Source organism: Notamacropus eugenii, chromosome 5 (genome assembly GCF_028372415.1).
Source record: "Notamacropus eugenii isolate mMacEug1 chromosome 5, mMacEug1.pri_v2, whole genome shotgun sequence".
NCBI classification, from domain to species: Eukaryota; Metazoa; Chordata; class Mammalia; order Diprotodontia; family Macropodidae; genus Notamacropus; species Notamacropus eugenii.
In genome coordinates, this window is record NC_092876.1 from 396210305 (window position 1) to 396223940 (window position 13636).

A 13636-nucleotide genomic window follows, 5' to 3' on the forward strand; every position below is an offset into this window, starting at 1 on the left:
TGAGACTATAAAGTCCTTGAGAGTGAAGATCATTTCATTCTTTGTATTCATAACATGATTGCTTAGTACGGTCCCTGGTAGATAGCACATTTAAAAATTGTTTATTGATTGATTCCTAGCAGTGAAGAGATTGCTGAATTTGGAGTGGTAAGGACCACATCTCACATCCTACTTTGGACACTTACTAGCTATATGACCTTGGGCAAGTCACTTAATCTCTCTCAGTCTCTGTTTCTTCATCTGAAAAGTAAGGGAGCTAGGCATCATGGCCACAATTTCATATTTGTAGGCTGTATTGTCACCCTTCACTGTTTCTTCCACTGGGATTTCATTCAAATTAGCTATCCCTGATTTCTGTGTAAAAGACACAGCGAGAAACAGATCTTTCTTTACACATGCAGCATATCTTTCTGTTGCTAAATTTTCTCTGAAATATGACTTAATTTCTCTTCTCTTTGGTACAGATAGGACCACAGAAAAAAAATCCATTAGCATTTATAATTTTCCTTTAAACAATAAGCTAAAATTGGTTTTTAAATGAGAGACCCACAAAAAATGTTAAGTAAAAGGATATGAGAAAGAGGTAAAAAAAAGTGAAGGATCAGCTTCCCAACAGTCAGAGCTATCTAAAAATGTAACAGACTACCTTGGGAGATAATGGGTTTCTCTTTAGTCGAGGTTTTTAAGGTAAAGATTGGATGACTTCTTCTCTGATCTACTGTACAAAGGTTTCTTATTCAATTACGCACTGGACTTGGTGGCCTCTGAGATCTTTCAACTCTAGGATTCTGTAATTCATTTTTCCTATGATACCTTCAAATCTTTCATCTATACATCTAAAAGGCAAGCAGAGGAAGAATGGGTAAAAGTATACATAAGAATGAATAGCTACCTATCAAGAATGGTGCATCCATTCTACAGGCAAGGATTGGTCTAGAAGACATCTACCTTCCCTTCCAACTCTGAGAATGTATTATATGAGAATATTATGTTATCTTCCCTCCCTTTGGAGGGAAGTTATATTGTATGTTCACAAAGACTAATCAAATTATTTCATATATTTAATAGTAGTGGTGGGATAAGAAATAATTATTTCCTAGCTAAAATAGCATCATAGATTTTTCCAGTTTTCTTGAACTGAAAATCTTGAAAACCGGCCTGGGTGAAGATCCTACGGTACTCTGTGGCAGTTCTCTCCTTTCCTTCAGCCTGTACCAGCATGTTCATAGAATAGAGCTGGCTTGTCAAAGGCCCCCTCTTATCTTCATCCAAAAGAGTTTCAACCACTAAAACACCACAGCCTAGAGAGAAAAAAAGTAAGTGTGAGCTGGGCCAAAAAGAAACAAAAGACTGAAACAGGTTTCTGCCTCACTCTCTCATTCTTTCCCCTTACCATCAGTGGGCCCAGTTTTGGGGCTGGTCATAAAGAATATGTAGGGCCTATTTTTGGGTGGAGATCAGTCCTTCCCATATTGTAAGTTTGGATCCAGTGAATATGCTAACCTTCCTTCAACATGAAAATAAAACAATGAACATATAATACTTGCAGGGCTTTAGCTCTACTTTCATTCAGCACCACAGCAAAGGTATATTGCCCAGAGTAATCAGTTCTGTCTAGAGGCATATCTGCTTCCACATAAGCTCTGTTCCATCATGTTTTGGTTTTCCTCACAGTAACACGTCAACCAAGCCTATTCCAATGAGTACATGAAGATCAGCATACATGGTAGTTCAACCTTAGTGTCATTATATATCAGGATGCCTACTTCTGGGGCTATCTCTGATTTCCCAATTTCCAACCTCCACTTTGGACCTTGGACCATTTTATCTGATGAGAAGAAAAAGTGCTATCTCTTCCTCATCCTTTAGCTTTGCCTTAAGGGTCTTGGAAATTTTGATTCATGATGGTATCAAGGAGGAAATAGACAAATGCCGAACTTGGAGCCACAAAATCTGAGTTCAAATCCTGACTCTACAACTTATATATGTGACATTACACAAGTCACTTAACTTCTTTCTCTCTAGGTCTTACATTCTTCTAGGGGAGGAGGCTAAGACTAGGCTTTGTAGCAGTCTTCCCCAAAAGGTCTCTCCTCTACCTTATCTTTCCTTGGCCTCATTGACCAGGAGCCTTTTCCTCCTCCTCTTTCCTCTAATGCTACAACTAAGCTGGTGGATCTCTCATGCTCAAGAGCTCTGAGCTGCAGTGTACTAAGCTAATTCAGTGTCTGCATTGAGTTTCATATCAACATGGTGAACTCCCAGGGTTGGAGAGAGGGGACTACCAGGTTGTCCAAGGAGAGGAAACTGACCCAATTTAGAAATGGATCAGATCAATGGCAATCAATAATAGAATCAGGCCCTTCAGTTAGCCCTGCATTCCCAGATATGAAGACCCAGACAAAAAAAAAATTTTTAACTATAAAGAACATATGAGGGTGCTATCTACATCCAGAGAAAGAATTGATAAATAGAAGTATGTATAGAATAATTTTACACATATATACCTATTTGGGTCTAATGGAAGCCATCCCTAGGATGGGGGTGAAGAAAAAAGGGAAAATCAATATGATACTTTTGTTGCATATTTGTAAGGAATAACAAGTTGTACATAGTAGATTTATAGTTTCATGTACAACCATCTTTTTTATTGTACTATCTTACAGAAATGTTTGTTTTATTTTCTACATTTTTTTATGACAGTGCAGAGAGGAAAAGTATATATGGAAAAATATAAACTCTTTAGTCACTTGACCTTATTTAAAACTAGATATAAAAATGCCAATAGGACCAGAGCAGTGCTGTTAGATTGAGAAAATGTTTGTAGGGACAAAGGTATTTCCATTCAAAAAAACAAAACAAAACCCAGCAACAACTTTCAATGCATAGTTCTTTAAAGAGTGGCATGAAATGCCTTATATTTCAGTGAAATCACAGGGGAGGGGGGTCATTTAAATGAAAGTAATCCTCAATTTATACCCCCTAAGCAAGCAACTATTTGCTTTGGGTGTATCTAGAAGAGATCTAAAAGGTCCCATTTTCATTTTACCAAGGAAGTATCAGTGACTCAGAGAAGATAAATGACTTGATGCATCTATATTTATGTATGTACTTGTCTCCTTAATCAAGTGTAAATCCCTTAAGAACAAATTACTTCATTCCTTGCATTTGTATGCACAGTACCTTGCAAAGAGCTTGGAACACAGTAGGTGCTTAATAAATGTTCATTAGGCAATTCATTGATTCTGTTGGTCAACTCACTTCTCTTTGGACCTCAGTTTCCTCATGGCGGGGGCTAGGGTGGGAGTTGGAGGGGATCTGATGACCTCTGGAGTCCCTTATAGCTCCATGATCTTGTGATGCTAGGTTGTGACAGGCCAAAGGTACAATAAAATCCTCCTGATTTCCAGACCTTTGTTCTTTCTATTGCATGCTAACTTTCCCAATTTAAGGTAAGTTAAACTTGCTTCTGTCTGGAGAAGATTACAGGCAATTAGATGTAGCACAACCAAAGTGGGCTAAGGGTAGGAGACTTAGATTTAAGTCATTATCTCAATAAGCAATAGTATCATAAGATCATAAACTTAGAGCCAAAAGGATATCTAGTCCAATGTCCCCATTTTATAGATGAAGAAACTGAGACCCAGAGAAATGGACTTGTATAACGTTTTATGAGAATAATAATCCTTTTTTTTTATAGATCAAAAGAGAATTGCTCTAGAGCTGGAAGTATTTTTGAAATCATTTAATTTAGTCTAATCAACAGAGGCTTACAGACGTTGTAATTTGTCCAACATCATTATTTGTTGTTGCTGTGTCATCATTGCCATTGTTAACTGTTTGTTTGTCCTTTGTCCTTGAAAAGGATTGAGTGGACCAGGATTTGAACTCGGGTCTTATGACTCCAAATTCACTGCTCTTTCCAGTATTCCCACAAGATGAGGAAACTGATGCTAACAGGTTAAGTGACTTGCCCATGACTACAGAACTAGTAAATGTCAGAGGCTATATCTAAACCCACGTTTCCTGCCTACAAGTTTCAAAGCTATTTTTTAATATACTATACAGAACATAAAGGGCAACTAGGTGGCACAGTGGATGGAGCACAGGACCTAGAGTCTGGAAGAATCTTCTTCACGAGTTCAAATTTGACCTCAGACACTAGTTGTGTGACCCTGGGCAAGTCACTTAACCCTGCTGGCTTCAGTTTTCTCATTTGTGAAATGAGCTAGAGAAGGAAATGGCAAACCATTCCAGTGTCTTTGCCAAGAAAACCTCAAATGGGGTCACAAAGAGTAGGAAATGACTGAACAACAACAACAAGGTCTGTTCTAAAATCTAGATTTATAATCCTTTTAGGAGGCAGCTAGGTGGCTCAGTAAATAGAGCCCTGGGCCTAGAGTCATGAAGATGAGAGTTCAAATCCAACTTCAGACACTTATTGTCTGTGTGATCCTGATTAACTCAACCCGTGTTTGCCTTGATGCACTGGAAAAGACAATTGCAGTGTCTTTGCCAAGAAAACTCCATAGACAATAAGGTCCACAGGGTCATGAAGAGTTAGACACAACTGAATAATTAAACAACAACAAAATATAAATATGTCTTAGTTTACAATATTGAAAACAAACAAAAATACACATACCTGGTTTACAGGCTTGGTGGATGTTTGTTAGCAATTGTACGCATTTATTATCTGCCCAGTCATGAAGGATCCTAGCCAAAATATACAGATCAGCTTCAGGAATGGGATCTCTGAAAAAGTCCCCTAAAATACAAAAGAGAATGACCTGAGGTAATCTAGCAATTCAATTCCGTTTGGATGAACCTGAACTATGCCAAAAAAATCCTATGTTAGAGCATCTGCAAGGACACACACAAATATACATGAGTCCTCTGAGATAGAGTCAAAAATCTTAACAAACACATTTGAAAACATTGAACAATAATAAATCTATTGGCAGTGTGAGAGTTAGAGCTGTGACTAAGAATTTTTACACCTTGAGCAAAGAGGAGTTAGTTGTTGGCGGGAGGAAAGAGATCACTTGGGGTGCTGTCACACAAGAGGAGAAACAATGCCATGTGACACCATCACATTTTTACTTTACTCAAGGACTAGCTAAGGAGGCAGAAGAAAAAGAAGTGTACCCTGAGATAAAGTCACTTAGCTGGGGGGATGGAACTCGGTGGTAAGGAGTTCATGTGGAATGTGGTCATAGTGGAGGAGGGAGCTTGTGAAGGGGTAAATTCCAGTACATTTCTATAACTACCCTCTAAGTTTTAGTAGGCTAAGGCAAGATCCCAGTTATCCTGCACTAATTAAAGTTCTAGTGTAGGCTATTTTTCCTTAAGGACAGAAAACCCCTGGAAAAGGTGCCATGAGACAGAATATCCTTCAGAAATTGAACTTGAGTTGCTTATCTAAAACAGAAGGCTTTTCAAGACAAAAGTGCCTGTAGATCATGACCATGATTCACATATCCATCATATCAAGAATACTATGTATATATACGTAACCGAACAATCTTCTTTTATCATTCAAAGCAAATAATCCCACTATATTAAGTGGACCTGCCATAGTATTAGTTGTGTGTTACACACTGAACCTTTTGCAATGGGGAAAAGGAAAAGAACAATGACATAGCTATATACTTGCAATGTCAAGTATTCAATCTCAGTAACTCTTCCAAGACAACCATGAAGACCCATAGGACTTTTGAGCTAGAAGAGACTTTAGAGATATTTAATCCATCCCCCCAATTTTATGGGTGAGAAACTTAAAGTACTAAGAGATTAAGCAACATTCTTCATTGTTTCCAGCCCAGTACCCTGTCCACTGGGCCATGTACTGGGCTGCTTTCCAATGTCTTCTTAAGCACTGGCTCAGATTCTGGAAGTAATGTACTTCCCGGTGTCCTTAAATAAAGGGATCCATTTGAAAATTCTTAAATAAAATGAAATAAAATCTGATGACATTAAACAGCACAAAAGTCCAAGGTACAGTATGACTTTGACAGCAACTGAAAACACAGAATTATGAAAACATAAATATATCTATACCCCCAAATTCCATGTGTATGTAAATACTGCAATCATATGTTAGAGGGACTTGGGGAAGACATTCAGACACATGCTCAGGGAATTCCCTATACCTAAAATTTCAGTCCTTTCCTTCCTTTAGAAATACCACAAAGTCTTCTACCAAGCCTTCCCTGACTGTCACCCCATCCTTCTAGCAGATAAAAATTTTATCTCTCTCTTCAAATTTCTCCCAGTGCTTTTGTTAGATTTTTCTTTGCATTGATCTGACCCTTCTTCATTTTCCTTTTTTGAGAGTATCATTTTCCCTATGGGAGAAGAAAGAAAGCTCTTCTACCTCAGCTTTTGAGGATCTAATCATAATTTATATTCCAAGGTTCCCAGAAAAAGATAATCAAAGAATAGGGACAAGACAAATCAAAGATATATGATTTTTTAGACAGCTACAATACTGAATCTGATGCATATAAATCCAGAGTTTGGGGTGATGGCTGACAGTTTGTCATCCCAGAAGTCATTTAATAAATGTTTTTTGAATTGAATTAAATTGCAGTGCTCCTTCCAAAATTTTGTCTAACTTTTTAATCTCACAGTTGCTAGAACTCTTTCATTTTCTACCTTGCAAGTAGGACTCCTCCTGTAGCTGAGTAATTTTCCTTCCTTTTATGACTTTGATTATAATTGAAAAGGGTGATTGGGGAGGTAGGACAAGGTGGCAGAGTTCAGACAGCAGTGCAGATGAACTCTCCCAAATCCCCCTCCAAACAACTTTAAAATAATGTCTCATATCACATTCTGGAGTGGTAGAGCCAAGAAAAGGTCAGGGTGAGATATTCTTTCCAGCCCAAGACAACTTAGGAGGTCAGCAGGAGAGGCCTATGAGCATAGGGGGGTTGACCAGGAGAATAGCTCAGACAATGACAATATCAGCAGCAGATCTTAGAGGTATCTGTGACATCTGTGGCAGCAGATTTAAGAACTCTCAACCTAGAGACAGTAAGGGGATTAGATCACTGGTCAGAAAGAAATTACATGGGACTGTTTGCTGGGTGCAGGACCCTGTTACATTTCCCATACACAAGTCCAGGTCACAGCTGAAGGTAAAGAAAAATACTAGTGCTTGTGATTGCAAAGAAGCAGGGGTGCTGGGCACAGTTCCAGGGCAGAGAAGAGTGCATATGATCACTTACAAAGGAGCAGGGACCATGGTCTCAGTTTCAAGACTGTAGAACTAGGGACCTCAACATAATTCCAGGGTCAAGTGAAGTGCTAGTATTTGTGACTACAGGGGAGTAAGATCCCTCCTGGGTAAAGGTCAGAGTACAGGCAAGTAGAATTGTGACTACATCTGTCTTTGGATCATATCACCTTGGAAGCACCAAAAACTTTCAGAACCCTAGAAATAGCTTTGAAAACAGCATCACAACAAATCTAAAGCTTTGGACAGGGCCCCCTCTGTCCTGGGAGCAGAGTCCAACTGTAAAATGCAGTTGAAAGTCAAGAAATGGATGGGAAAATGAGCAAACAACAACAACAAAAGAACCTGACCATAAAACGTTACAGGGGTAACAGGGAAACTCAAGACACAAACTCAGAAGACGTCACTATCCAAACAGCTACAAGCAAAGCCTCAAAGGGGGGAAAAATGTGAATTTGACACAAGCCCAATAAGAATTCCTCGAAGAGCTCAAAAATGATTTTTTAAAATCAAAGAAGAGTGGTAGAGAAGAAATTGGGAATGAAAATAAGAGTGATATAAGAAAATTATAAATAGAGCAGACACCTTGATAAAAGAGGCACACATGAAAAATCTAAAGAAAATAACAGGATTTAAAAAAACAGGATTGGCCAAATGGAAAAGGAGATACAAAAGCTCACTGAAGAAAATAATTCCTTAAAAATTAGAATTGGGCAAGTGAAAGTTAACAACTGCATGAAAAATCAAGAAACAGTAAAAACAAAATGAAAAAAATAGGGGAAAAATGTGAACTATCTCATCAGAAAAAATAAATGACCTGGAAAATAGATTGAGAAGAAATAATTTAAGAATTGCTGTACTACCTGAAGCCATGACCAAAAAAAAAGAGCTAAGACATCATATTTCATGAAATTATCAAGGAAAATTTTCTGAATATCCTCAAACCAGAAGATAAAATAGAAATTGAAAGAATCCACTGATCATTTCCTGAAGGAGATCCCAAAATGAAAACTCCCAGGAATATTGTAAACAAATTCCAGGGCTCCCAGGCCAAAGAGAGACTGTTGCAACCAGAAAGGAATGCTTCAAATATTATGGAAGCAGTCAGGATCACACAAGACTTAGCAGCTTCAATCTTAAAGGATCAGGGGGCTTGTAATATGATATTCCAGAGGGTAAAAGAACTAAGATTACAACCAAGAATAACCTATCCACCTAAACTGAGTATAACTGTTTAGGAGGAAAAATAAATGTTTAATGGAACAGAGGACTTTCAAGCAATTCTAATGAAAGACCTTATCCAAATAGAAAATTTGTCATTCAAACATAAGACTCAAGAGAAACATAAAGGTAAACAGGAAAGAGGAATCTCCTATAAAAGAGGCATGCAAGGAAGAGTTTCTACAGTGGAGGGAAAAACGGAGAATGGGCAATGTTTGAACTTCACTTTCATCAAAGCGTGAATAATTTATGCCTTCAGTAAAGTATAGAAATATGTCTTACCCAATAGGGAAGTAAGAAGGGAAAGGGATGGGAGTAGTAGAGGAGATGCTGATTGAAGGGAGGACAAATAAATGGAGGCTGTGGTCAAAAGCAAAACAGAATTTGAGGAGAGATGGAGGAGAGAGAGAGGAGAAAGGATAGAGGGAAATACATAGTAATCATAACTGGAAATGTGAATAAGTTGAAGTCACCTACAAAATCAAAGCAGATAGCAGAATGGATTAAAAACCAGAATCCAACAATATGTTGTTTACAACAAACATGCTTGAAACAGAGAAACACACAACACGGAATAAAAATAAGGAGCTGAAGCAGAATCTTCAGCTAAAGTTTAAAAAACAGCAGAGATACTCATCATGATGTCAGACAGAAAAAGCAAAAATAGATCTAATTAAAAGGGATGAGCAGGAAAACTACATTTTGCTAAAAAGGTACCACAGACAATGAAGTATTGTCAATTGAAGAATATTAAATATATATGTACCAAATGTCATAGCATCCACATTCTTAAAGGAAAAGTTGAATGAGTTACAGGAGGAAATAGTAAAAGTATAATGGGGGGGACCTCAACTTTCCATTCTCAGAGCAAAATAAATCTAATCATAAAACAAACAAGAAGCTAAGGAGATAAACAGAATCTTAGAAAAGTTATATATGATAGCTCTCTGGAGAAAGTAGAATGGTAAAAGAAACATTTATTAAGTGCCTACTATGCGCCAGTCAGCCACTGTGCTAAGCTCTGGGAATACAAAGAGGAATTTAAATCCTAACTTCTAAAGAGACAAAGATTCATGTAGTTTGTGCATACCTACTAGGTTGTCCACTGGTCATCACATTCTTGGTAAATTATTTAACCCCTCTGTTCTTAGAAAGACTTTTATGAATATACATGAAATAGGATATTCATAAGATTTAGCACTGGAAGAGATCTTAGAAATCAATTAGTAAACCCTCTCTTTTTACAGGTGAGGAAACTGAGGTCCACAGCAGGTGAGTCACTTGCCTGTGGTTACACAGGAAATAAGTAGTAACAAAAGAAACACAAATCTAGTCCCTCTGATTCGAAATCCAATGCCCTTTTCACTGCACCATGCTTCCCATTTCCTCATCTATACTTCAGTATAACTATAATAATTTTTAAACTGTCTTCACATGACTATTACTAGGAAAGTATTTTTGAAAATCTCAGACTGTCATATAAATGTAAGTTACTATTATTTGTATTTGTCCCTTGAGGCATAATTTCAAAACTGGTAAGTCAGAATCTGATGATTAAATGATAAGGGGAAGTTTTCATTCCATTTCTACTTATGTTTTCAGCTTCATCTTCCATTACAAAATAATGAAAACTACTTCTTAGCCCTGTTTGTAACTATACCATCATTTCCTACCTAATTTCTCATGCAATCAAGTCCAATATATTTGTTTCATTTTGTGATATTATAGTCATGATGGAAGACAGTAGAAAATTAATCATAAAGCAACAATAAAGATGATTTTTAAGAATTATAAAAGTCCTATAGACTTTCTGAATATCACTTAGATCCTGAGCAAAAGATCTATGGTTCTTTTCCCTGCCACCTGGTTTCATGGTATCCCCTGGAATCTTTACAGGTGGTGCTTAATCAGATAACAAACAACTTCTATGTGAACGTAAAGTTGTTTAAAGTGTTTTGAAGGTCAATTTAATCCAACAAGTACTTAGTAACCTCTTATGATATGCAAGACACTGTGCCCAGGTGCTAGGAATAGAAAGACAAAGGTCAAAATAGTTCCTTCCTGAAAGGACCTTATAGTCTATCCAGGGAATCACAATATTCTGTAGTTCTATTAAGTCTTTTGACAAAAGGTTCTATGGAGACGTGTATGGTGGTGTCATACTGTATACTTGAGAAAGTTCTAAATGTCAATAGTCCAGTACAGGGAAACATGGAACACGCAAGACAATACAAGAAACCAGTTTTATTAAGGGCATATGCTTAAAATATGAAGGTCAGTCAGCAACAGGTCAGATCTGCTCAACACCTGAGACCTCAGAGAGAATGGGCCATCCCCTCCCAGTAAAAAAGCTTTTATAGGGTTCTTATGTGGGTCCATTCATAATAGGGCAGAGAGGGGGAAGGGGAGGAATGGAAGACTCCTGGAATGGAATGGAAGACATTCCTTCTAGTACCACTAGCTGATATTCAAACTGGAAAGGGAGATTTGGGCCATTACTGCTAGCCTTACCATGACAGAGTGATTCAATCCACAATGAACCTTCTCCAGGTGTAGGGAGGGTACAATTAGGGTCATTGTAAGTGGAGAAGAGAAAATAAAACCTTTTTCAAATATACCAAGAAAAATCAGTTCTTCATGGCTCCCTATTTTCTCTAGGATAAAATACAAAACCTCCCAATTGATAAATGGTCAAAGGATATGAACAGGCAATTTTCAGAGGAAGAAATTAAAGCTATCTATAATCATATGAAAAAATGCTCTAAATCACTATTGGTTAGAGAGATGCAAATCAAAACAACTCTGAGGTACCACATCACACCTATAAGATTGGCAAACATGACAGAACAAGAAAATGATAAATGCTGGAGAGGATGTGGGAGAGTTGGAACACTAATTCATTGTTGGTGGAGCTGCGAGCGCATCCAACCATTCTGGAGAGCAATTTGGAACTATGCCCAAAGGGCTACAAAAATGTGCATACCCTTTGACCCAGCAATATCGCTACTAGGACTATATCCCCAAGAGATCATAAAAATGGGAAAGGGTCCCACATGTACAAAAATATTAATAGCAGCACTCTATGTAGTGGCCAAAAACTGGAAGTCAAGGGGATGTCCATCAATTGGGGAATGGCTGAATAAATTATGGTATATGAATGTAATGGAGTACTATTGTGCCATAAGAAATGATGAACAAGAAGACTTCAGAGAGGCCTGGAAGGACTTATATGACCTGATGCTGAGTGAAAGGAGCAGAACCAGGAGAACTTTATGCACAGCAACAACCACAGTGTGTGAGAGCTTTTTCTGGTAGACTTAGATTTTTGTAATAACACAAGAACTTCTGAAAAAAAAAAAAAATCCCAATGGTGGACCTCAAGGCAAAATGCCTTCCACACTCAGAGAGAGAAATATGGAAGTCACTCACATAATGTAGCAGATCATGTTTGTGTATGTGTATCTGTTTGTGTATCATGTTCTGATTTGTTATACGGATTCTTTCATTTATCTTAGTCTGACTACATAGCATGACTATAGTGAAAATATACTCAATAGGAAAGTATATGTAGAATCTATACAGAATTGTATGCAGTCGTGGGGAGGCAGGGAGGTAGTGGGGGGTGGGTGGGGAGGGATAAAATCGCAATTGTATGGCAGTGATTGTTAAACATTAAAAAAATAAAAAAATTAAAAAAAATAAAATAAAATAAAAATAAAAAAAATAAAAAAAAATAAAATAAAATAAAATAAAATACAAAACCTTCAAAGACAGATAGCCTTGGATCAAGAGTGCTGACACTGTAGTCAGGTGACCTTGGTTAGCTTCCCATCTATGCAACTATTTAATTGTGAGATGAATTTTACTTTACCTTTTGGGTCTCAGTTTCCTTTTCTGTAACATGAAGGACTCGGACAAATGATGAAAATGTTCCGTTCCAGATCTAAATCTTAGAGTTATCTATTAATTTAAATATATTTTACCAATAAAAAATAAAAAGCTTTTCCCTTGAATAATATCTGTCTTTCCTTGTGGACATACAGACCTACCTATGTGGAAAGTGATCCGAGGTTCCTCTAGGAATGGAAAATGCTTCCTTGCCACATGTATCACCTCTTCCTTTTCAAATATTGTCACTTGGCATTCAGGATACATGGCAATACATTCCTTGGCTAGGGCACCTGAACAACCTCAAAAACAAAAATAGAGGAAGAATCCCAGCTAAACATGGAAGTCACGCCAGTTGTACAGACATCAATGATCAGTCAACTCTAGGGGCCCTTGGTTCAAGATACTGATTATCCAGACTCTTCTCCTTCTTCTTTTTGCTAATTGTTTGGATTTTTGTTTGGGTTTTTTTCGGGGTTTTTTTTTTTTTTGATAATTTAATTTTTTACTAGCAGCAGGATTCAGAAAATTTCCCTTTCTCCATGTACTTCCTGGACTCTACCCTATCTCTGCCTAATGAAATCTTTCCCCTGTTTCAAGGTCTTCCACAGACACCACCTTGTAGAATTATGGATTTAGAGCAGGAAGAAGCCTCAGAAGCAATCTAGTTCAACTCTACTTGTTTTTCAGATAAGGAAACTGAGGTCTGGAAAGATCAAGTGGCTTATTCAAGACCACATATGTAGTACCCATTGGAGATGGAATTCAAACTCAAGGCCTCAGACTCCAAACCTTGGTATATGCCACACTTCTTCCATGATGCCTGCAGTGATCTCCAAAACTAGAAATAAGCCCTCCCCCCTTGAATTTCTCAGGCTATTCTGTTTGTGCACCACCCCACCTCACTTCCTATGCAATCATTTTCTGATTTGTAATGTAGTTATTCATGTACATGTTTCATTCCTTCTACTAGGTTTTAAACTCAAGAACAGGAATATACTTTATGCATATTTTATCATAACCTTTCAACCCTAGTCTTATTGCTGCTCAGCAGAGTTCCTGGACACTATCTCATGCCTTCAGACTATGACAGCACAATAGGATTTACTTGGAAGGAATATCAGAGCTCATTTAGTCCGAAAACCTCATTTTACAATTGAGAGATTTCCACTTATTTGCCCAAGGCTACATAAACCATTATGCTTTGGCTCTTTGCTGACCCTACTGTCTGTCTTCACAGTGATACACCCAACCAGGTGTATCAAACCACAATTTTTTGTCTCTGGAGTT

General features: G+C 37.6%; 1 protein-coding gene across 1 annotated transcript in view; it reads right to left on the reverse strand.

The window, feature by feature from the left end:
- Positions 1-1048: 1048 nt before the first annotated feature.
- Positions 1049-13636, reverse strand: part of ASMT (acetylserotonin O-methyltransferase) — a 32680-nt gene continuing 20092 nt past the window's right edge. Inside the window, exons 6-8 of the mRNA XM_072614495.1 lie at positions 12508-12648; positions 4646-4768; positions 1049-1301 (exon numbers count right to left, since the gene is read on the reverse strand). Of these exons, the coding sequence (XP_072470596.1) occupies positions 1090-1301; positions 4646-4768; positions 12508-12648 (476 nt within the window). The 3' untranslated portion in view covers positions 1049-1089. The remainder of the gene's footprint in view (positions 1302-4645; positions 4769-12507; positions 12649-13636) is intronic.